The following is a 26,157-nucleotide window of genomic DNA, read 5'->3' as shown; positions in this document are numbered from 1 at the left end:
CTGTCCCGGGGGGATTTATTTAGGCTGAGCCCTGGTTTAGTTCCCCACTTACCGAAATCTACACTTGGCTCTGTGTTTATTGTCTAAGTGTTCATGAAATTTTTGTTGAATGAGTGAACAAAAGGCACTGAATTTGTAGGAGGGTAAAAGAAAGGTTGAAAGCTAGTGAAGCCACCCAGATGGAGAATTTATAATGAATCAGCCAAGGCTCAGAGCAAACAGATGATTGTTCTCTCAAACCAGAGTCCTGGCAAATTGAGCTGGTTGTTTAGGTTTCCTTGATTGGAAATTAATCTAGGTATGTTTCAGCTCTACTGTTCTTAGTCTGACTTTGCAAAAGAGAAGTTCATTTTTATCTTAGATACCCTCTCTTCCTGGCCTCCTTATTCCTTGTTCCATAAGATGGGATGGTGGTCTCTCATTTTAGGAAAAAGTGTGAGAATGTGATAGTTGTAATATTTATGTGGCTCTTTATTTTTTAGTACATCCATGTATATTTTTTCATTTTATCTTCTTAATGACATCATAAAAAGTGCAGGTAGCCTTATCCCATTTTCCACATGAGAAAACTGTATCAGAGGGGTCATTATAAGTGGGAAAGTGGCAAAAACAGAATTTTCCTAGTTTTGTGTTTTCTTTATATTGTATTGGTTATGATAATAATTAGCATCATTTATTGAAAATATATTGTTAAGTACTGTCATTAAATCTTATATAGCCACATGGTTTTCCCCCCTTACAACCTTCAGACTTTGCTCAGTGTTCCTTCTCAGGGAGGCCCTCGTGGGCCACTCTTTTATAAATTTTATTAATTGCACCCCTCTTTACTTCTTACCCCCATCTCTGTTTTATTTGTCTCCTTATAATTTATCACCTAGGAGATTATATATATACATATACACACACACACACACACACACACACACACACTTGTTTGTTGAATGTATTTCTTTTTTGTTGAAGGATATATTTCCTAATAGAACCTGAGCTCTATGAGGGCAGAGCTAATTCATTCCTTGATGTGCCCTCGGTACCTTGAAGAGGTATCTACATGTAGTATATGGTAGGTACTCAGTAAATATTTGCTACATGAATTCATAATCCTCCAAACCAGCTCTATAAGGTTTGATGACAAGGAAAATTATGCACAGGTAAATATCTTGTCCAGGGTCACCTAAGAGGTTAGAGAACTAGATTATGAATTAAAGTAAATTTAGATACAATCCCTCCACGGCCTATTTTCAAACTTTTGTTTACTAAGGTGTGAGGGAGGTACAGCAGAGGCTGTTGTAGGATGTAAGGACGAAGTTCTAGCTTTTTTTCTCTCCCTTTCTTCCTCTAACAATTCACCTTACTTGTTTGATACATTAGAGTTCAGCATGAAGTTTTATTTTTTAAAGTGGTCTGTCACTTTACAAAAGCTCTACAAATGGTGATGCTACATCATTCTGCTTTTCAAAAATAATCATGCAAGGTTGAGTTTGAATTTGTTTTAAAAGAAATGCAAAAATATTGTGATTAGGAGATACTCCTTAAACTTTGGGAGAGATAAGAATATATTAAATGTTCTTAAAGCAAAGAGAAAACTTGCGGTATTTGTAGGTCCTCTAAAAATAAACTCCTAAGTGCAGAAACCATGTCAGAATAATGCTGTAGTGCTTTATAGATACTGGGAATGAATGGGTAAACTAGAGTATGATCTCTTGGAGGGGAGATTCTGAGCATACCTCTCATAAGTAGTAGGCAGTTGATGAATTCAGCAAACATTTGTTGAGGACTTACTATATACTTGGTATTGTAGGAAGAGAAACAAAGAGCTTATCCCAAGGACATAGTTAAGTCCCGGGAGACATGTGTTCATATATTTGGTATATCTCGCTAATCTCTTGCAGGTGATGCCCTAGAGGACAGAAATGCCCTCTTTGGAAAATACTGACTGACTGTATTTATGAGACCGAACAGTGGTCTGAGTAGATTATCGATCCCATCTAGTATGGCAGTACTTTCAGTTCAGATTATGTATTTTTCCTAGAATTCTAATAACTGGGGGATGGGTGCAAGAACTGGTATGTACCTAGACGGTGTTACGTTTGGGGAAAGATTATTTACTTGACATGATGTTTGTTTTCTTTGAACAAATGCTGCTTAATGTGAATTACCTCATTGAATTTTTACCACAAACCTGTGATACAAATACCGTTCCTCTTCCCGTTTTAGATTTGAGGAAATTGAGACTCAGCTATTAAGTAATTCCCCAAAGTCATTCTTGAATTGGTGATATGACCAAGATTTTATTCAGTGGGGTCTGATATTGCCTTTTATACTTTTTCCACTGCCGGTTTTCTATAGGTCTTCAATTTTTTAAAAGGAAGGCGGTTTATTCTTTCCTGAGAGTATTACACATCACCAAAGTAAGAAAGGAGTATGTCTAAACATTTTAAGTACTATGATAAATACTTAGCTGCTAAACGAGGAAAAGATTGAGTTTAAATGCTCAGTTGACACGGGTAAAACACAGAACGGGGTGCCTTCTGGACTGTTAGTGACAAGCCTTTTAACTCTAATAAATCACAAGGATGTAACTTGAGCATTATGAGGAAGAGCATTATGTTACTAATGGATCATCCTGCAGGAACATAAACAAGATATAAAAGTAAATGAAACCTTTGACTCTTTTTTTCTCTTTCACAATTCATCATTATTCTGTTACGAACATAACCCTAAGACGGTTGGTTATAAGTGTGTGCCATTATGGAATTTCTTTTGGGCTTTGGATTTTTTTGTTTTGTTGTTGGTGTTTTTTGTAAATGAGTACCCCCTAAATAAGAACTTGTAGCTAATGGAGTAAGTGAAAAACTGCAGCTGTTGGGTTAGTACTCAGGATTAAAGTCTAACAGAGTGAGCGCCCTGTTACACGTGAGTAGAACTTGGTTAACTCTTTTGCATTCCTAGTGTGGAACTATGGTTGGTAAAGCTTTTGTTGGTATAGTTTCCCTGGAGAATGTAGCAAACCCTTTGCTACCTCTCAGAACTCCTGGGTTCTCTCCCAGTATGAAGCTCTCACAGTAATCAGGAATACTGATTACTATACTGTCATTATTACTGATTAATAATCAGGAACTGCTCAGCCAGCTTCTTGAGGGATGGGGGTGTGGAGATGGCCCAGGAGAGTGAAAGTAGCCAGGTGGCTTTCTGTCTCACTATTTAATGAATAGCAATTTGGAATTTGAACTATTTATCTTGTTTATATTTTAAGGAAAATATATATGCAGCATATGTGCCATATGCTTGCTTATATTTGAAAGTTAAAATATGGTTGTGTGCATGCATGAAAGGTTTAATTCCTATACCAAATGTAGACTGGCTGACTGCAGGCATATGTGTCTTGTACGTTAGCCAATGCATGTGTCTCGTGTTGAGGTAAGTGGAGATAATCCTGGTCTCACACACACACACACACACACACACACACCCCTCTCCTGAGTACTCACGCATTTCATATAATATGCTTTCTTCGAACACAAAGATGCAGTATCTGTTATTTACAGATATGTATTCTCTACACACATTTACAGTATTTATAACCCAGTGTTTATGTTTACATTTGTATATGTACTCCTACCCCAATGGTAGAAAATGGATATCTTTACCTCCCACCTCCACCACACACTAATATTTAACGCCTATAAATTCTAGTTCTAGGTTTTTTTGTCGCTGTTTTGGCAAAAACCCAGAGTAGTCCTTTTCCCCAGTCCCTTAATTCCCACACATTGTGTTCACTGTGTTTGAGATGGAGCAAATGAAGGGGGCCGGGTACTGTGTCGCCATCAGCAAAGACAGGGAGAAGTGTTGCCGGCAGGCACTGCTGGAGACTAGCTGGAGAATAGTTCCCAGCCAGGAGTGGGAGGGTGAGGCCTTTGGGGCAGGATGGAGAAAAGAAATGTGAGGCCCCCACGCCCGCCCCCCACACCTCCGTGACCTGCGCCTCTCCCTGCTCCAGCTTTTCACATAACCCTGCAATCCATATGTGTGCAGATACCTTCTTTCAGTAAAGCAGAATCTTGAAAAGTATGAGCCTGGGCTTCCTACTCAAACTGCATTTAACTAGAAGGGAATGGACTGAGTGTACGTCTTCATTCTATAAGCCAGGAAGAATTCGAGAAATGAACATTCCACTAAAAATGGAAACAAGTCCATTATACACACGTTTCCAGTATCTTAGGTCGGATAGTACTCAGAAATGCTGGGGAGAAGGTAGTAGCCAAGATTTCTCCAAATCCACCCAAAACTGCTACTCCTACAGAAAGATACCTCCGATCATCTGCACTGTCAGAATGCATGCGTGGAAACTCAGCGTGCATTTGAAAAGCTGGTGAGACTTAAGAGCAAGGACCACCTCTTCCCTAATACATTCCTTGGTGCGATAGGAAATACGTGTGGTAATGATGTGAAGGAATTAATTACTGCTAATATCAAGAGCTTCTGAATTAGCCAAACCCTTTGCAAATCTGGACCCATGAAGTAACACATTGATAAAAATGGACTCTTAGGAGGAGCTACAACTTTCTTTTAATATTAGAAGACTAGTTGTTGATGGGTATTTTCATTGGTTGGTACTTAAGCAGTCTTTAGTCCTTTTATAGCTGCAAAGTGCATGCAGGTTCTTCAAACCCATGGAGAAGTGTCACTGTCACATCCTCTGATCCCCATGTCAGGCACCCTCCCTCTGGAGGAAGGTGTTAGCAGTGAATCCTATGCAAACACACAGCCGATGGAGAGCAGGCATGCCCCAGGTCTTCTGTTTGCAATCCTCCCTGTCATCAGATAGGGGATGAGAAGACCTTCCCAAATCCAACTGTGAGTTGGAGAATGAGATCTGATGCGGCTTGGCAAGGGAACAGACAGAATAGTTCAGAGAAGGATATAATAAAAGTGTTGTGGTTGAGGCAAATATCCTCATTCCTCTGGTTTGGAACCCACGTGGGAAACATTACTTTTTTGTTGTTTCTAGCAAGTCTTAATAGCATTTCCCCCTAACATCCAGGATTTGCACCTCATCTAAATGGGTCTATGTGGGCGTTGTGGTTGTTTCCTAATTAAAACAACAATAACAACAACAACAATAAACTCATACCTCTGTATTAGTACTTAGAGCTCTATACCTACATTGTAAAGACCCCTAGATCTCAGAGGCTGCTTTGCCACTACTCCAGTATCTTGAAACTGAAGCTAAGAAGTACCTCTTCTCTATCGAGATAAGTATATTACAAGCTGGCTTCATTGTTGGAAGGTAGGACCAGGAGAGAGTGCTTTCCTTCCTGAGGTTGTCACACCATACTCAAGACTTGGATGATGATGGATAGTCAAGGCTAATCTTCAACAGCTGAAGAAATCGAGTATTTATTAAGATGCTTTCTCAGGGCGCCTGGGTAGCGCAGTCGTTAAAAAGCGTCTGCCTTCGGCTCAGGGCGTGATCCTGGCGATCTGGGATCGAGTCCCACATCAGGCTCCTGCGCTGGGAGCCTGCTTCTTCCTCTCCCACTCCCCCTGCTGTGTTCCCTCTCTCGCTGGCTGTCTCTCTCTGTCGAATAAATAAATAAAATCTTTAAAAAAAAAAAAAAAAAAAGATGCTTTCTCTTGGGGTGCCTGGGTGGCTCAGTTGGTTAAGCGTCAGCCTTCGGCTCAGGTCATGATCTCCAGGTCCTGGGATGAAGTCCCATATCAGGCTTCCTGCTCAGCAGGGAATCTGCTTCTCTCTCTCTCTCTCTCTCATAAATAAATAAGATCTTTCAAAAAAAAAAAAATGCTTTCTCTTGTACTGTGTTTTCCCCTTCAGTTTTAAAGGGAATCTATGTTGTGTTGTGGGAGTTTGTTAGTCCAAATATGAAATACGCTGTGCATTGGGCTGTGTCTTGCACTGACTTATCGTCTTCTAATGGAGGACTAGGAGAGAGCTCCTACTTACTGTATTGAGCTCTACTGTCATTAGAACTGTGTATTAATAAAGTCATAAAATGGCATGTTCCATTGGAAAGATAAGTTAATATTCAAAAGGGGGAAATGGAAACATCTCTTCCGCCCTCCCCCCCCCCATGGTGTCTCAAGATTGTCTTCCCAAGAAATGGATTTATTAAGTTCTTGCCAGGTCAAGGGTAAGGAAGTGTTTAGTAGTAGAAGATTTTTGTTTCGCTGCCAGCGTCCTCTTTCCGCTTCATTGCTGAGCTAATTGACATTTGCCGGCAAGTGTTTGATCGATCTGCTCTCAAAGGGCCTGTGAAGAAACCCTAAAACACTGGTCAGTTGGCCTGCAACTGGAGGTTAGCCCAGGTTTTGACTTTCATTTATACAGGAGAGACTTCCTGAGTCCCCACAGTGTGCCAGGCTCTGGCCCATGTTGCAGGGTTGGTTGGAGATGAGATACTGTTTGCATAGGAAACTTTCAGGGGCTCAGAGCCCTCCCAGCTGATCCCCAGTTTCTCTAGTGGCCGTGGCCTCCCGTTACTTGGAATGCTTCTAAAGTTACACCTGGTGTTGATAAGTTGTGCACAGATATTTGTACTCTAAATATGGGCTTTACTAACTAAGAGTAAAGGGCCTGAGTTTTCTTTCCTTTTCTGATTGTGTGTCCTTCATAAGTCACCAGAAAATTCCTAAATTCACAAACCCAATATATTTCTCCCCTTTTCCTCCCTGATTAATTTCCCATGCAAACTTATCTCAGAAGTTGTGAATTAAATGGTAGCAGTTAGTCTCTGCTGTAGCTCCTGCTACTCCCCCCAATCCCCATTTCTCAGCCTCTTGATTCTTTCTAGGGTCAAGACTAAGCTGAACTTCTTGTTCCTCCTGAAGGAACAGGCTGTAAACTTTGAAGGCCTGAGGACTTGCTTATTTTGGTTTAAGGGGAACCTCCGCTCATGGGCTCCTATTACAGAATGAAGTGAGAAGAAGTGGGTTGAAGCCTGCCCTTCCCCTTGTTTCTTTTGTTATGATCTGGTTGTTAAGGGGAGAGTGGGGTGAAAAACAGGGCAAGAGCCTATTGAGCCCTTGAGTTGATAACCTTGGCTTTCAGGAGGCTTGGGTGTGTATTTCCATGCCTCTTCTGAAATACCTAACACAAACTGCTGCCCAAAGCAAACCCCATTCTGACCTTAAAAGCAAGCCTGCATTTTGCTTCGAGAGAAGCTGCCATTCTCCACCGTTTCCCAGAGCTCAGCCTCCTCTGGTTCTCTGGCATGTCAGCACTTGCCTTCTGTTTTTTCCATTGCACTCCTCCCCAGCTCGGCCACAGGGGCCCCACCTCTCACAGGATCAGGGTATGTGACCCTGGAGCCCAGACAGCCTTGCGCATAAATCTTCCCCGTCCACCTGCAGTTTGTCTGTCAGCGGCTGCCCCGCTTCTCCCCTGGATGTGCTATTCCCACACATCCGTCAGACAACCCCAAAGCCTCTGGGCCATTGGAAAGTCAGACTGGCCCTGTTCCATCTGTACGTCTTCATCTGTCTTGTGTTGTGTCCTCGCCTGCTGCCATGCCCAGGCGGCATGCTCTGCGGGATTACACAAAGCCCAAACTCTAGTGGTCAATGAGCATCTGCCTCACAACCATGGCCATGGGCCATCAGGTTACCTTCTCTGAGCTTGTGTTCTGTTTCTGGCTAAGACTTCTTCCGGAGTAGCTAATACTACCAAGGAGGCAGGTCAAGACAGGGAACTAGACAGGCCCAGAGTTTGGCTTGAACCAGTTAGGAGCAGTAGTCCTAGGTTATCTGCCCTTTCCTAGAACGGGAAGCAGAGTTTTTCCTCCAATATTGCAAATCATGGTGTGTGAGGGCAAATGAATACAGTGTTGACCTCTTTTAAGTCTTTTCTAGATGCTAGGTGCTATGTTAAATAAAAATACATAGTATAGAGTTCAAGAACATGGGTTTGATCTAATTATTTATTAGCTGTGTGACCTTGGGCATATCAGAACCATCTATTAAAAATAGCATATGGCGGGGCGCCTGGGTGGCACAGCGGTTAAGCGTCTGCCTTCGGCTCAGGGCGTGATCCCGGCGTTATGGGATCGAGCCCCACATCAGGCTCCTCCACTAGGAGCCTGCTTCTTCCTCTCCCACTCCCCCTGCTTGTGTTCCCTCTCTCGCTGGCTGTCTCAATCTCTGTCGAATAAAATAAAAATAAAATCTTTAAAAAAAAAATAGCATATGGCAATTACTGAGAGCTGTTGGGAGAGTTAAAAGGCCCGAAGTACAGTTGCACTTTCAAAGTGCCCCGCGCATGGCCAGCCATCCATAAATGCTAATTTTTATGCTACTGATCTGTTGGGGAAAATGGGATCCTTAAATAGGAAAAATGAACGATATGAAGCAGGATAGGAGGGGTCCAGATGACAAGATCAAGGCCATTTTGTAAAATAGTCTGAGGAGGATTCAAAGAGGCAAAAATGGAGCTGGGACTGAAAGAAAGAATGAGTAGAACGTAGTTGGATCTGGGAGAGTTGATTTTTTTTCCTTCAATTTCGGGAGTTTGTAGCACACAGAGAAAATGGAGCTAGGGATTAGAAGAAACGGTCTCCACTTCCTACACTCTGCGTGAGTGTGGGCACACCGCTGAGCCTAGATTCCTTGACTGTTGCAACGGGACAAGAAGTACCTGCCCTGCCCAGCTCCCAGGCTTGTTGGAAGGCACACGTTAAGATGAGTCCTGTGAAATGCTTTGAAAGGGGCAAAAGACAGGAGTAAAGTCCTCATTAGATTCTGAAATTTAGAAAGAGAACATGCTAGACAAATCCCGCGTTATCTCAGACTGTAACTATATAACCTACAGGACATGGTGCTTTCAAAGGCACTGACAGCCCTCCCAGGGTCCTAGCCCAGTGTTAACACCTCCAGCCTGACTCCCCTCTGATCGCCGAGAATATGTTCAGGATTCTGCATTCAGAGTGCCTGTGTCAATACGTAAAGTCCCCCAAACAGTAACCACTGCAGTAATAACAGCAGCAGTAAAACAACAATCAGCACCATTTATTTGGCACTTACCTACAGTATGTGTTAGTCTGCCGAATACTTCACAAACCTTATCCCTTTTAGTTCTCAACATCATGAAACACCTGCTATTATTCCCAGTGTAGGGGTAATTAAGTTGAGGCTTAGAGAAATAATTTGCCTAGTTCCCTTTGGTAAATGACAGAGCTGGATTTAACTCAAATTTATTTGACTCCAAAGCTTAAGCCCTTTGGGCCATTTGCTCTTAATCTAACAGGGGGAAATAACTCCCTGCCGACACTGGGCCAGGTTTCCAATGGAGGATTAAGCATGAGGATGAGTTAAAAGAATAAAATGGTCAGTGTTCAGGTAGCTCCTCTCCCTTTATATAGAGCTTGGTCAGTGGAAAACCTAGACCCCACATTACTCCCTGTCACCATCATGCATATTTCCTGGTGTGGAGACTGGGCTACAACAATAAGAATAATTCCTTGTACTTATCTTGGTCTTTATATGTTCACTATTTGAACATTACAATAAGCCCTTGAAAAGGGGGTGTCTTCCCATTTTACTCATGAGGAAACTGAGACTAAGGGAAGTCAACTTGCCCAAATTCCTAGCTGATAATTGAGTGAGCTGTTTAGATTATTACAACTGTTAATAATTACTAAAAGGAATTACCAGTTACTAATAGCGAGGGTACAGCATTTTATATATCCTGTTTACGGTGTGCAACATGAAACAGTGAGAATGTGTTCTACTTGACCTTTGGAATGCCGTAGTGTGACGTTAAATGTGTTTGCTTGCATATTCTTAAAATTATTTCTGTGTCACATTTAAATAACCGAATCCTGAAACTGGGGGGGGGGGGAATAATAATTCCTGAGTAATAAGGCTGGGATGGGAGGAAAAGGGGATCAGCTATTAAATACTTACCACAGCACAAAGGTTTTTGAATGTCAAATGTTAAACTCTTCTACATTCAATAGGAATTTTGCTATGAATCTTCAGTCCCCTAGGGTACCTTTCCTGTCTGTGCCTGTCAGCTTCATTGTTAAGCATTTTAAATAAAGCTTTCCCTAACATTCAAAACTCCTTCCGGAGTTTTGGGAAAGAGACATAAATAAAGCGTGTACTGTGCGTTTGCATTTTTGTTTTCTTTTACCTTTTTCTAACCGTGTGCCTACCCCACCCCCAGTCTTTAGAAGGATAAAGCTAAGGTAAAAAGAGCTTTAAAAAAAAGGGGGCTCTGGGGAAGTATGCAAATGACAGAAATGTCTATGGGAAAATTAAGGGAGGTGGAATTCAGCAAGAAAGAAATTCATTGATGTTGTGATGAAACGTTGTCACTGGAGATGATGACAAATTAGAATCCGTTCCCATGGGGACCGGCATGCTACCTACTGATCATTTGACCCATGGCTGGATGTTGGCTAGCCAAAGAATTGACCCAAAAGATGACAAGATGGTTTTAGTCCCGTCGTCTCATCAGCATTCAGGAACCCCTTAGGGGATGAAGGGGAGAGGATAAAGAAGGATAAAAGATGAAAGCTGAGCTGTGGAAAGAAAAATGTTTTTAATTACACTGAGGAGGATTGTGGGTCCACCTGTAGCTTTTGTTAAGCGCGTCCTTTGTTTTCTCCTGTCTGCAGGGATCATGGCAGGATGCAGACCCAGAATCCGTCTGGCCTCTCAGAAGGTTCTGTATTGGTAGCGGGTCCTCCTCAGGTTAACGCATACATTCAGGATTTAATCTCTCTTTGGGCTATCTTTACTCTGATGGATTCTGTTATGCCCGCCAAGCAACCTGGATTTGGTTGGCATGCTGAAAGAGATTGCTTTTAGAGGGAGAGAGAAGATACCCTGCAGTGGAGCAGGAGTTGAGGTTTCCTTAGTTAGTCACTCTCCCCGTCCTTGTCAGAAGGGCACAGGGAGGTCATCTCAGGCAGTGGGGTCAAGGGAGGCCGGAGCCTCACATGGGAGTCAAGGGACCCTTAAGCTCCACATGCCTCAGTTTCTTCACCTGTAAAATGGGAATTAACAGTTGCATCTTTCTACCCTATGATGGCAGATGAATTAATTGATGAAAATCCCAAGGAAAATAATTATGAAAGTCACTTCTTAAAGGAAAGGAGCAGTATATCCATGCTGTTCTCTTTCCAGGTTATGAACAAAGTTAAACACCCTGGAGTAATTGGAACAATTTAAGTGAGTTTGATATAACTTATACCACAGTAGTCCAGTAATAATAGGTATTGTTTTTGGAGAATACGTTGTTTCAACTTTGGCCCTATCCCTTTTTCATCAATGGTAGAATTCAATTCTAAACCTCCTCAAATTCTTGATTTTCATAGGAATTATGTACAATTCTAAATGTAAGTATTTATAGAAGCTAATCTTTATTCTAAGGTAATGAGATGGTGCGTGGCTTACGGTACTCTGCCAAGAATTTCACAGCATTTGTTAAAACGGGTTTGAAAAGGAGGGAATTATTGGTTTGTGTGTGTTAGAAACAGTGTCACATAGAGGTTGACGCTTAGGCTCTGAAGTTAGACTACTACCGGGTTTGGGTGCCAGCTCTACTACTTACTGGCTTTATAACTTTGAGCAAGTTATTGAACCTTTAGTGTCTGCTTCTGGGGGCGGGGGAGAAATGGAGATGTGTACCTTACAGGGTTCTTTGAAAGCTTAAATTGATACATGCTTGTGAAGTGCTTAGAACAGTGCCCGGTACGTAGTTAGCACTCAACAAATGTTGGCTATTATTTTTTTTTAAGACTTTTTTAATTTATTAGAAAGCAAGCACAAGCAAGGGGAGCAGCAGGCAGAGGGAGAACCAGGCTCCCCACTGAGCAGGGAGCCCAATGCGGGGGCTCTATCCCAGGACCCAGGGATCATGACCTGAGCTGAAGGCAGACACTTCACTGACTGAGCCACCCAGGTGTCCTGGCTATTATTTTTTTTTTTTTAATAAGGCAAGATGGGGTATCACTACATGAAAGACAGGAGTTTCTGACTGAGAGGCATGAATCCAAAGTGGAAGGAGCTGGCATTTGAGACCTTCTCTTAATTGTCATGTGTGTTTGGGTTCTGTGTGTAGGTCACTGCCTCCATTGATGAAAAATGCAGCTCGAGGCGCATCCTAACTAGGCAGGCATTGCCAACTTGCTCCTGCCCCCACTACTTCTGACAGTGCCTTTCCCCCTCTCCTCCCCCACCCTCCGCCCCACGCCTCTCCTGGGAGCTCCTTAATTTCATGGCCAGCCCAGGAGTGGGGGCTTTGTGCCCTGACTCTCTGCCTTGGCTGATTAGTGGGAGTTTCTTTCCTCAGATTGTGTGGTTTATCATATTTTTAAACATGTGTGTAGTATGTAGTAAGTACCATTATACAGTAGCTATATAATTTTGTGAAGAACCCTGCAATTTCTTTGCCACAGGTTTCTGTTCCACAAGTTCTAGTCTTGATAATTCTGAGGATGCAGATGGTAGTACCTGGATCTGAGCAGCTTTGGATAGCTTAGCTTCAATACGTTTATCTAGGGACGGAATTTAACCTATCTTGGGTGTTCCAGTTATTTGTTGGTGCATTAGAAAACACCCCAAACTCAGTGGCATAAACAGCAGTTTCTTCATGCTTGTGGATTCTGTGGGTCATGAGCTCAGGTCAGGCACAGCAAGGATGGCTTATCTCTGTTCTGTGATGTCTGGGGCTTCATCGGGGAGACTCATCCGTAGGCTTCTTGACTCCTATTCAGAACCTGGGCTGAGATGACTTGAAAGCTTGAGCAGCTGGAGTTGCCAACCAAGCACTTAACTGTGGCTTTTCCATGTGTCTTGGACGTCGTTCAGCGTGGTAGCTGAGAGCATTCCGAGAGACCTGCGGAAGTGGCATGGCCCTTTCTGACCTAGCCTCAGAAGTTATGTAGTGTCAGTTTCTCCGTACTTAACTGGTAGAAGCCATCATAACCCTACCCAGATTCGAGGAGTCGGTGGAGAGGGAACATAGACCCCACTTGTCAGGGACGGGGGAGGGTTTAAAAAAATTACAGCAAATTTTTATAAAACTACGGGGATTATGGCTCTATTTTGGGACACGTTTAGGGCTTCCGACTTCTACTTATAGCGAAGCAAGCTATATCGCCTCTGTTGCAATAACTTTATCACACTGGCATGAAAGCAGCCATAAACAATTAGGTAAACAAATGACTGTTTCATTAAAACTTTATGAGCACTGCAATGTGAATTTCCTATAGTTGTTGCTATCACAAAATCCCTTTTTTAAAAAGACATTTAAAAATGTAAGAATCAGGGGCGCTTGGGTGGCTCAGTTAAGCATCTGCCTTCTGCTCTGGTCATGATCCTGAGGTCCTGGGATCGAGTCCCACATCACAGCTTCTCCCGCTGCACACCCCCAACCCCCTGCTCATGCTCGTGCTCTCTCTCTCTTTCCCAAATAAATAAAATCTTTTTAAAAAAAATTTAAGAATCATTCTTAGCTCATACAAAAATGGACAGCGAGCCAAATTAGAATATTGTGATTAACTAGATCTGACTTTGTTTTAAGTTAGAATTCTCCAGATATGTAAAAGTAATACTGGGTATTTATCAGATGTTTTTGTGTGTATGTTTATACATACGTGAGAGAAAGACAAACGACCAGAATTCCATTTTAATTTTGGAAGTGAGTTTGTGAAGATATTATTTAGAATTGCAGTTCTTTCAAGCACACCTTATCTTTTTTTTTTTTTTTTTTTTTTTTTTTAAGATTTTATTTACTTGAGAGAGAGAGCAAGAGAGAGAGAGAACACGAGCAGAGGGGAATGGACAGGGCCAGGGAAGCCTGACACAGAGCTCCATCCCAGTACCCTGAGATCATGACCTGAGCTGAAGGCGGATGCTTAACTGACGGAGCCACACAGGCGCCCCTCAGGCACACCTTATCTTTATACTATTACAGAACATTTGTCCCCAAGGGCAAGGAAGGGCTATACTCTTGATATTACAGGTGGAAAATGAATGATATTTACTATTTCGGAATCTAAAAAAGATAGAACCTACTCTTCTTGATGGAGTTTCCAGATACTTGTTGTTGTTGTTGTTTTTAATAAGCATTCCAAGTTTTTAAAGAGGTTGTTGATCCTTAGACCAAAAGATAAGGTTGAGGACTCTGGGGTTAGGGTTTTATTTTTTTTCATCTTTATTAATTCACTAAATATTTATTATCTGCTCGCAATGCCAGGCGGGTGGTGAAGATTTAGAGATGAACAAAAACAACATGCGTAGTACCTGCCCTTAACAGGGCGTCCGGTCTAGCGGGGTATCCAGACATTAAACAGATAACAGCATTGAAGTGTAATGTGTGTTATGGGGAGGGAATGCAGGACACTATGAGAATATAGGTTTTTAAGCTGGACTCTCTCTCTCATCCTCAACACTAATCCATTGTAAGAGTCTAGGGAAAAAAAGGATTATTACATTAGTGCGAACTTGTGTGTAAAAAACATAGCCTCTTTACTGAGCACGGTTTATTTAGCACCCTGGCCTCCACTTACCAGATGTCAGTAGCACTTTTACCACATTCTAACCACCAGAATTGTCTCCAAACTTTGCCAAATGTCGGGGGGTGGGTAGCGTGGCAAAATCAGCAGTGGTTTAAATTAAGATGGGAGATTAATCTATGTCTATACATTTTATTGTGAAGACCTCAGTAAGAAAAACATAAAATTTTTAAAAATAATTCTAGCTCAGAGATTAGAATGGCAGGTGGATTTGTTAATTTGAAGGACACACAATTCTTCCTCTGAAAATGCTAACATAAATTTGGACAACACTTTATCACGTGAAATGTTACTCTGATACTCTTGTTATGTCTGGAAATTTTTCTCCACTTTATAGTTTGTGCATTGTTGAGGAAGGCTGAGAAGCCTCCATTATTTAAGTGAAACTCTGAAAGCTCCCAAATATCAATGGAACAAAATCAGATTTTGGAATTGTCTTGAAAATAACAAATGAAGATATCCTGCTTTGGCTCCATGTTCTCAGCCTGTAAGCTGTTGGATCGTGTGAGTTGCATGACCCAGAGGAGATGATTAGTTCTCCTCTAGTGTGCTGATAATGAATAGCTCTGCAAAACCAATTAGCTATAATTCTATCAGTCATTTCATTTGGGTAACATTTTGTTTAAGGGGAAGAAAAACAACACTGTTTTCCTTGGAGATCTGTAATTAAGCTGTGATACTTGATAGCAATAATGGAGGAAAAAGCAGTATGCTTATCAATTTGCTTTTGTTATTCCCACATGAAAGTAAATTATGATGAAGTGTTCTGTTCGCAGCAGTTAAGAAAGACATTTGTCCATCTTAAAGGTGTAACAGACCAAACATGAGTGTATTTTTAACTGTATATTTTGTTTTATGTGGATGTCTACGTTGTACAACTCCAGGGATTTGCCATTCACTGTGCACCATGCACAGTCTTCCTGGAATTGTGTAGCAGAAGATACTGTCTGTCCTTTCCCTTCTTCACATATTTTTCTCTTGAAAATCTGTGTGAATCCAGAACCATGAAGAGTGGGTTGTTTTCTTACAATCATCGTTTTTGCTGTGTAAGTTCTAATGCCGTCAGGCTGACAATAATATCAATAGACTTTGTTTTCCTTTATCTAGCGTTTTACGGATCAGTATTGTTCTATGTGAGTTCATACACGAGAAGTCTTAATGTGCCATTAGCTATTATAAGACAGCAGGTACTGTTTTATTGTCTTCTGACTATCCCTTCTGGGGCTTCTGGATATTTTGCAGTTTTCCTTTAAATTTACACAGTAGAATGAGACTTGGGTGTATATTGTTGGTTTTACAACAAGTAGTAGTCATTAAATACGTGCAGTATTTAGTATAATGTGTAATACATGCAGCCTATGATATAAATTGATGAGCTTCTTAGAAGTAACTCGGTGGGTTATTGTGGTGGGCTTTTGATTTATTTTGCTTACTGTTTGTCTCGCAGCTAGCCAAAAAAATCCGAGAGAAGTTCAACCGGTACTTAGATGTGGTCAACCGGAACAAGCAAGTCGTGGAGGCGTCCTATACAGCTCACCTAACCTCCCCTCTCACTGCAATTCAAGACTGCTGCACTATCCCACCTTCCATGATGGAGTAAGACTTTTAAAATATTTTTGTGTTGTTGAAACCAGGAATTGAATTGCTTTCTATTCATAGTCAAATGCCTGTGCTTTGTTTATTGCAAAGTGTATAGTATTTCTACCTTAAATAAGCCCTTTGTCTTTACATAGAGAAGTAAGTTTTAAAGAAGTGGGACTCAATGTTGTATGTCCCGGAAATTCCTAGACCCTCCCTGCTCACTTTGTCGTCATGCTGGAATTCAGGTTCAGAAGTATCAAATATTAGCTGAGTACAAGGTTGAATTAAGCTAAGAAAATTGCAAACATTTTGTCTTGTGTCAACAAGTGGGTCATGAATAAAACAGTCTCACTGATTCTGGCGATTTGCCTAATTTAAGGAAGTGCTTTTTGTCTTTGGAAAGAGTAGCAAAAATTCCCTCTTCACACTTTGGTAGTTTTAAAGATAGCATCTACACTAATGGGAAGTATGGCTTCAGATAATATTGCAACAGAATTCGTATGTGTACAGTTAAGGATATTTTTATTTATTAGCCTAGTGATAGTCCTGTCTGGAGGGGTGTAGGGTCACTTGATGCCGGAAATTGTTTGTAGTGGAAAGAATACCTACCTAGAGGTACAAAGAACTTAATTTTTACTTAGTCTCTAACTATCTGTGTGACCTTAATTAATTAATTATGTGCAATTTTCTATCGGTGGATAATAATCTTTATTAGACCAATTTTCTAGGGCTATTGAGAGTGACTAAAAGCTGTGAACGTACTTTAAAAATTGAGTGTAAATGTTATAATTAGTATGTATTACTCCCCTTTTTGCACATTAAGTGCTCTTAAAGTCATGCAACGGATAGATAAAACATAGTTTTTGGTGGTTAAATGTTTTGCCTCCAGAAGCAATTTCTTTTTACTTACTCTAGTCTTTTTGGTGAGCTATGTAAATAGCAGGGCATCCTTAAGTCATTTTATTCTCTATGTGATATGAAGATGAGCCTTTTTCTCTGGCTTACTCTGCCTGCAGCCTAAAGAAGCTCCTACTAGTTGTTTACTAAACTAAGTGGGAAAATGTATACAATGTAGACTGAGCCTGTCTCGATAGAATCCTCCCTAACACTCAGATGGTCTTGGATATTTGATGTCTTAGCCACTCTGTCTTCATCTCTAGAATGGAATCGATGATGAATACTTCACAGAGTGTTGTGAGCATTCAGTGAAACCAAATGTGAAAAATACTTCATAATTTTCTGAACAAATGTTAACCTTAATACACACACACACACACACACACACACTTCCATATCATAGTGAACCTCTCATTTTTTCTCAGGCGTAATCAAAGAAGATGTCCCTTTTTTGTAGTTGGGTCATCAGTAATTGAATATTTTTGACAACTTATCTCTTATCTAAAAAGAGAATGAGGGCCCAGTTGGGTTTTGAACCAAAGAAAAAGTCATTTTCAAGACAAGGAGAAGAACTAATACACAGTAAGAGAGAAATCCTTAAAGCTAGAATTATGCTTACAACAGTGGTTCTCGACTGGGGAGTGATTTCCACCCTTCGCCTTGTCCCCCTTTCCCTTTGGATGTTTGGCAATGTCTGGAAATATTTTCAGTTGTCACAGTTGGAAGGTGGGTAACAGTTGTTACTGGCATCTAGTGAGGAGAGGGCAGGGATGCTATTCCGCGTCCTGGAATGCACAGGGCAGACCCCCCCAAACAAAGAATTCTCTGGTTCACAATGTCAGTAGTGCAGATGGTGAAAAACCCTGCCTCAAAAGGTTTTCATAAATTTCTAAGTGGAACTGTTGCTCTAGTCGAAACAAGCTCAAATTGACTGGTCTCTACTTGGAAATCTATCCTGTATGTCTTCATCCCATTACTGGTCCACCTTGTGAATTTCTGTTAATGTTTCAAGAAGTAACTCAACCATTTGCCTCTCTCCATAGCTTCCTAATACCTCTTTTTTTTCTCTCTCTCTCTCCTTATTTCCCTTTGCCCCTGGAGGGATTCACTTGCCCCCTCATCTCTGTTCCCATAGTAAGTTTCAAACACCTCTGTTACAGTGTAGAACTTAATGTATCATGGGTTGTTGGTGGTGACTCTGCCTCCCCTGCTGTTCTGGGCAGGGATTGCACCTCATCCGTTTTTACCCCAGCACCTGGCGATGGTATTTAATTACTACTTGTCAGAATCTGAATTGAGTAAGGGGATGTCTACTCTCAACAAATTAAAACTTTGGGGGTGGAGGGCAAATACTGAACATAATTAATGGCACAAAATATGACACAGAAAGGTACTGTGGTTCCTCAAAGCAGAGAAATGTATCAGGTGGATGACATCACAAAAGATTTTGTGAACTTGAGAAGTATGCATGTTATTTGATCTCATTTGGGGGAATATCACAAGAAAATAATAAGACATGTTTAGAAAGAGAAGTCTGTAAAGAAAGTCATGGCGGTGCCCTTTAGAATAGAAAATATTGTCAATACCTTCAACTTCTAGTAATAGGGGATTGATTAGTCAAGGGGATTGTATCACATCCGCAAACATGAGATGGTAAGATGTAGTCATGAGATGGTAAAAGAATATTTGCTGACTTGTGAAAATGGCCACGCATACATGCGCACATTAAAAGTTTGGGAGGACTTCCATCAAAATGTTTTGGGGTAGGGGCTCCTGGGTGGCTCAGTCGTTAAGCATCTTCCTTTGGTTCAGGGCGTGATCCCAGGGTTCTGGAATTGAGCCCCACGTTGGGCTCCCTGCTCTGCTGGAAGCCTGCTTCTTCCTCTCCCCCTGCTTGTGTTCCATCTCTCGCTGGCTGTCTCTCTCTCTCTGTCAAAGTAACTAAATAAAATCTTCAAAAAAATGTTTTGGGGTAAAGACTGTGATTTCCATTTAAATATGCTGAGGTAAGAGTTGAGGTCTGAGATGCAGGCCATGTAGATATCTGGCAAAATTCAGTGGTCTACCTTTTGCTGAATACAATAAAACATAAAGTGTAGTGTCTGCCCTTCAGGAATTTCTCAGTTCAGTTTACCATCCAAGGGACTTCTGTTGTCCCAGGAGGATACATGTTGAGTAAGCAGGTCAGTAGGAGGCCCTTCCCTCCTTCAGAGATTGGTAGTGAATGTTGCATGGGGACTCTGGAGAGAGGCATGCAATCTATCTTCTCACTGGGAGTCATTGACAGAACCAGCTCCATTTGGGGTGAAGCTTCTAAAACCAGGGCAGTTTGGAAATGAAGCTGGGTAATCAGAAGATTTATAGATGAGTAAAAAACAGGTTCCCTCTGGTGGCATATTAAAGAGATAACTAATAAAAACTGTTCACAGCAGGGAGTCGCGGAGATGACTACCCTTCTCTGAGAGTCTTCCTGGTTCTGAATGAGCTCACTTACCCAGGGGTTCGTGTTTAGGAGTTTTTGCAGTGACTCCGAGCTGATGCTTTTCTAGCAATTGGCTGGACACAAACACTTTCTAAAATTATGAGACTCTCTCTCACTTTTTAAAGAAAAAATTTTTATTTATTTATTTATTGGAGGAAGAGCACAAGCAGGGGGAGCTGGAGAGGGAGAAGCAGACTCCCCATTAAGCAAGGAGCCTGATGCAGGGCTCAATCCCAGGACCTTGGCATCATGACCTGAGCTGAAGCCAGATGCTTAAACAACTGAGCCACCCAAGCGCCCCTCTCTCCACCTTAATGAAGAATCAAAAATGGGAAGAGTTAATAATAAGTTTTTGGGGTGAGCCGGGATGGGAACCCTCTGCTGCCTTTATTCCAGTCCCTCATACAACGCTTTTCTCAACACCTTCTGTTTTGGTATCTTATTGAACACGTTCTCAGTATATATTCCGTCCCCTCCAAAAAGGTCTACATTTTCAATCTCAGGGAGTTCACGTTGGAGTTAAGTGCAGAAAGGAAGAACTCCCAGTCTTGGGAAGCACTTTGAGGACACAACTATGAACTTTTTTTTTTTTTTTTTTTCCCTAAACGGTAGCAGATTTGGTTTTGAATCCAGCCTCTTTCACTCATAAGTTGACCCTGGGGAGTCACTTAATTCTGAGCCTCAGTCTCCTCATCAGTGAGCTGAGAATAAGGATCATACATACCTCACAGGGTCACTGTAGGGAGATGTTTTTAGGCTGTAACTTCTTTATTTGGTAAGTATGGATATTATCCTCTAGGTCAAGAGATACACTTTTTTCTCTTATGGTGATAAATATGCTTAAAAAGTGAATTCACTTAAATGACAATATTACATGAATGTGACCAAAATCATGAAGGTGATAGGGTAATAACTAAAGGTCATTAAAAATGGACTCAAGGGCATTGCTAAAGTCCTTCCAAATTGTGAGATTTTACAGTTCTGTAAAGCAGGCTCTGGCACCTGTGGCTTGTATCTGGCCACATGCAAATGTCTTAATACTGCTGTTATAAGAAATATAAGCAATTAACTTGAGATAAGGGACCCCAGTCTTAGATCTGGATTTTGTCCATTCTTAAACATCTGGGCTCTGTAAACATGTTTTGACACCTAGCCCTGGCCCAGTGGTGCTCAGGCTGTTTGGTACTAACATTTTAGCTGCCTGCCTGTGGCCCATTGACCTGGCTGCTTCTCCAAAGACATCATAGATGAGTTAGTACTAGGGCAATATCTTGACAACTAATTTTAACTAATGGCTAATATCCAGTTTTTGTTTCAAGCCTAGAATTTCATTGTTACTGATTTATAATCCATTTACTTTTCTCACAAAGTCTTGATCATGCTTATTTTAATAAAATGCCCAGTTCTGAAGAGAGAAGGGCTTTAAAATGTCCTATTAGGGATTCTGAAGGTTTATGCTATGATGACAACAGAGAGAACCTGCAAAGCAGCAGAAAATTGATTTTTCAGATGATTTAGATACTTTCCTTCTCAGACCACTCAACTCTTTCCTACTCAGGAGTCCTACAAGTTAATTATTTTGTGCAAGACCCTGCATGGAGATTAGGTTCTTTGTCAGTGTTTGCTGAAGGAATGATCAGAAGAATCAAACTCCTCTAAAATGGAAAAAAATTAGATTATGGCTTAATCTAAGACAACTCATTTTCAGTGGTATCACTTAAAATAACAATTTTGACAACGAGTTCATTTGCATATTTAATGAACAGCTGCCCTCGTGTTATGTTGGGTCGCTGACAAGAGCGCACAAAAGAGTGGGCTCACCCGTGACGACGAGGACACAGACACACAAACACAGAATTACGGTCGGGGACTGTATCCGGTCAACAGATGTGTTTATCTTGGCCCCACAGGATATTTTAAAGGTTTTTAAATTTATAAGTTTTAAAATATGTTGCCAACATCTAAATTTGGGGAGATTACGCATTTTAAAAATCCAAATTTCTGTCTTCTCTGAAATCAGAAGATCTGGCAATAATGTGCCCACATTCCCACTAGGCAGCAGTCAGCTTGCATGACTCCCCTTTGAGCACAGGGCCCATATTCTCCCTTTCACACAGTTCCTGCTAGTCCCTGTGGATTACATCCAACCCATTCCCCTGACTTTAACACCTGCTTGGCCCACACTAACCTGTGAGTTTGCAACTCCTGGTCTAAAAGGACTGTATAATACTAATAAATTTTACTTAAGAAAATGTCAAGTTTAAAGAATATAGCTCCTTTATGCATAACATTTAGAATATCTGTCCCTGAAACCTGGCTTGCCACAGAGATGGGGTTCTGTTGAGCACCTCTGAACCTACTGTTTACTCAGCAGGACCCACTAACCCTTGGCTTTTATATAAACCAATCAGTAATTTTATCTTCCATGTCTCTTAATCCATTTCTTTCCTCCCTTCCCCAATTTCTTCTGTAGGTGTTCTGCCTGGTGGCGTTCTTATTTTTTTTTTTTTTTTATTACGGGGTTTTTTTTATTCCTATGGGGCTTTTTTGGTTTTTTTCTTGTTGTTTTTAGAAGAAGGGAACAATGTGAAGGTAAACTAAGAAGGAAATACTGAGGAAATGAACTTAGATTTTTATTTTTGTGTGTGTCTTTGTGTGGGGTTCAGTGCTGTTTTCTTCACTCAGTTAATGCTTGTGAATTGGTTAATTGTGGTGGGAATTTAAGGCATCTAGGCCAGGTTTGAGATGAGCAAAGTGATACTCTGGTGGTTAGAGTCAGTAAGCAATTGTTTTCAAGCCCCTCAGAAGCCTGCCATCTGCAGCTAGACTTGAGCTCTATAGAGAATTCTCTCCTATCCATCAGGGAAGACTTTAAAAGCTTCACTGATTCCAAAAAGAGAAGAAACTCTGGGAAACATTGTCAGATTAGATTCCTGCTATTTTTCAAGGAGTTCTTTGAGACGGAGCATCCACTGAGATTGATGTAGTCACCAGGGAAGGCAGGGAACACTCATCTCATTTTCTGAGAACCCAAACTTAATGCATCCCTGGCTGCCACCCACTAGAACAATATGATTTCAAGAGTTAAGCCTTGCCACCGAACTTATTTGGCGGTATTGTGTTATGGACAAAGCAACCAGCATATAGGTCCTGATGCAAGAACACAGGCTCCTGATGGTGTTTTTCATGAACAGCCACTGTTATAACCCTGTCTTAGGGTTCTCTAGAGTAACAGAACCAATAGAGGGGACATATGTGAAAAAGAGGGAGAGGAAGATAGATTTATTTTAAGGAATTGGCTCACATGATTATGCAGAAGCAAATAAAAAATCTGTAGGATAGCCCAGAAGTCTGGAGGCCCAGGAAGTGTTGCAGTTCCAATCTGCTAACAGAATTCTTTCTTGCTTGGGGAGGTCTGTCTTTATTCTATTAGGGCCTTCAAGTAATTGGACCCACAAGTCCACTGTCATCCCAAAAAGTCCCTTCAAAGAAATATCCAGAATAATGATTGACCAAATATCTGGGTACCCTGGCCCAGCCAAATTAACACATTAAATTTACCATCACACACTCTTAGAGAAAGAATAGAAAATTGGGTGGCAAAACTTACCATTGAAGTTAAATTTTTATTAGCACTCACATTTAGATTGGAGGATGCCAGATGATCACTCTTCAAACTTTATGCTGTGTTCTACTAGACTGTTTCTCTTAAGAAGTTAATGTTCATGTTAATAGCTGCCTGGATAGGAGTGCAGGCAGCTGCATAAGTCTTTCCACGTAGAAGTGCCTGGGTGGCTCAGTCAGTTAAGCATCTGCCTTTGGCTCAGGTCATGATCTCAGGGTCCTGGCAGCGAGCACCACGTTAGGCTCCCTGCTCAGTGGGGAGCCTGCTTCTCCTCCCCCTGCTTGTGTTCTCTCTCCTTCTCTCTCTCTAAAAAATGGATAGATTAAAAAATATTTTTTTAAATGTCTTTTTTCATGTAAATTGGTTGTATATCTTGTGGTATGATTTATATATGCAGATTTCTATGCTCACATATTAAGTTCAAGTATTGCTGACACCATGGGAGCCAGAAATAAGTTAGAGAGTTGTTTTTAATTTTGATGGCTAACATGCTGACCCATAATGTTCAGATTCCAAAACTAGGATCCCTAGGATTCTTTCGGGACTTACTAGCTTCAGGTCAAAGTTTGTGTTTGCCTTTTTTTTTTTTTTAAAGCTGAACTCAGAGATGAGCCTTCTTTCATTTTTAAAAGGAGGCAAGCTTCTTTAATTTTTAATTTTTAAAATCCTCTCAGTCTTATCCCTGGTGGAAAAGAAATACCTTAAGCAGTGAAGACAGTTTTCCTTTCCATTTAAGTTCAGTTGTGATGCAGGTTATATCATTGCAGCATAGTACTAATGGGCCTTTGCTCTGCCAATTTGCATAGTACTAAATGGGCCTTTGCTCTGCCAATTTGCCATGTGATCTTAGAAAGTTCACTTGACCTTTTAAGTCCACAGTTTCCTCAGCTGTAAAAGGAGCAGTTTGAACTATACTCCAGAGACCCAGCTCTCAAGGTTAATTTCCCCCAGCCTTCTTAGAAGGTTCGTTTTTAACTGGAGCCATTTGCCATTATAGGCAAATTTTTCTACTGCCCAAATTTGTAAATTCTAGATTTTATGGGAGTATTTATCTTCATCTTTTTGAGAGCTACCTGGGGTGGGGGGGAATGGTATTATGTAGCAAGGCCTACAGAGATTAAATTATTCATTCATTAAATCATTTAAAAAAAATAAACATTTGTGGAATGGTTTATGGAAGAAGCATTTCAGCTGAGTACTGAAGTAAGAAAGGGATTTGAACATATAGGAATATGGAAGAAGAACTTTCCAGGAGAGAAAAGTCCATATGAAGAAAATCCCATGGCTAGAAATGGCCAAGAGCACTGAAGAGTATATTGTTTCTGGAGCAAATGATGGAAGGGGCATCTGAGAAGTTGGTTAATTTCAGAAAATAGAGAGCCTCAAATGCTGGGCTGAAGATTTTTTTTTTTTTTTTAAGATTTTATTTATTTATGTAACAGAGAGACAGCCAGCGAGAGAGGGAACACAGCAGGCGAGTGAGAGGAAGAAGCAGGCTCCCAGAGGAGGAGCCCGATGTGGGACTCGATCCCGGAACGCCGGGATCACGCCCTGAGCCGAAGGCAGACGCTTTAACGACTGCGCTACCCAGGCGCCCCTGGGCTGAAGATTTGAACTTTATTCAGAAGACTTTAGAGACTAAATGAAGCCAAGGACAGTTCTTCTTGTGCTTCTTTATCTTTACTGTCTGATACACAGTAGGCATTCAATAAATAATGGTTGGTTGAATGATAGAATTAAAGATTTTTGAGAAAAGGAATGAAATGAAGATCCCCTCTAAGGGGGTTTTTACCCATCAACCACGTAACAACTGGAGGACCTAGTCTGATTGCATTTAAGTAGGCAAAGAACAAGTGGGGCATGAACTTGGCTATCGGCACCCACTATCTTGGGAGTTAGAAGAGGGAGGAGCCAAAGGTGGCTGAGGTTGATTCTGAGTAACTGTGAGACTGGTTGATGTCAGGTTCTAAGTCCTATTTGTACTATATGTTCACTCTCATCCTTCTTACATTTGAATTTAGGGACATGAACAGGTCCCCATTACAGATCTACTGAAGGAGTTAGTGCATAGTAGCAAATCTGATTTTGCCTTTAGTTTTTGCGTGCCAAGAGTGGTGATGATGATAATAGAATTACTGAGCTACTTCACTTCTGGACGGGAATTCAAGTACCTTTATGCCCATTTATGATAGTTGTTTTCTTCTGAGTATTATTCCATTGTTAGAAGCTCTGATAGGAAATGTAGGTTGATCTTGACTTAGTTATCTCCATTATCAGAATTAATCATTAATATAGTAATAATGGATATGAATAATTATTATATAATATTAGTGATTATATGCAGGGTAAATTTAAAAACATGAAATTTCCAAATACCTATGTATATCATTTTCAACTCCACTTGTCTGGATCCTGTTCAAGGCAGTTAATGTGCAAGACATTGTACTAGATACTGTCTGATAGACAAACATGTATAAAGCAGTCTGTACTTTCAGGAGCTCATAGGACATTAGAGTAAGCTAAGCGGACTGTGTCAAGTGCCATGAAAAATCCAAAGTCTCCTTTAGAAGAAAAAGCGATTATGAACAGAGGCCTCTGAGCACTCAGTCTTGGTGGAGAAGTGGTAGCTAGGCCCTTGAACAGCAGAACCCCTGCAGGTAGATCTAGGGAAGGATGCTTCAGATGGAAACGAGCAAGCATCATACAGCCTTGAGTGTGCAGCGGTGAATAGAGATGTACTGTGCAGGGCTCAAAGTCTTTGGCCAACTGGACACATTGTTCTCTGTAACCAGTGGATTTTAAAACAAAGGCTGTGGTCAGTCTGAGATTTGGGCAAATTAGCTGGCAAAGAAAGGGTTGCGGTAGTTGTGGTAGAGAGGAAGTTGCTTGTCAAATCGGGCCATCCTAGTCATCCAGGAGAAAAGGAATGGCACCTCAAGGAAGGATTGCAGGAGAGTAAAGGATGTCCTGGGCGGTGGTGGGTTACATAGAATGTACATAGCCCCTAGAGAGGGAGTATATAAAATCTGCCA

At 41.1% G+C, this 26,157-nt stretch overlaps 1 protein-coding gene across 1 annotated transcript in view; it reads left to right on the top strand.

The window, feature by feature from the left end:
* The window catches only part of CACHD1 (cache domain containing 1), a 198,828-nt gene that overhangs the window by 86,749 nt on the left and 85,922 nt on the right, over positions 1-26,157 (top strand). The window contains exon 3 of the mRNA XM_040627205.1: positions 15,988-16,136. Within this exon, the coding sequence (XP_040483139.1) occupies positions 15,988-16,136 (149 nt within the window). The remainder of the gene's footprint in view (positions 1-15,987; positions 16,137-26,157) is intronic.

The sequence above is a fragment of the Ursus maritimus genome, unplaced genomic scaffold, assembly GCF_017311325.1.
Source record: "Ursus maritimus isolate PB19 unplaced genomic scaffold, ASM1731132v1 scaffold_12, whole genome shotgun sequence".
Classification (NCBI taxonomy): Eukaryota; Metazoa; Chordata; class Mammalia; order Carnivora; family Ursidae; genus Ursus; species Ursus maritimus.
This window is presented reverse-complemented; position numbering and strand designations above follow the sequence as displayed.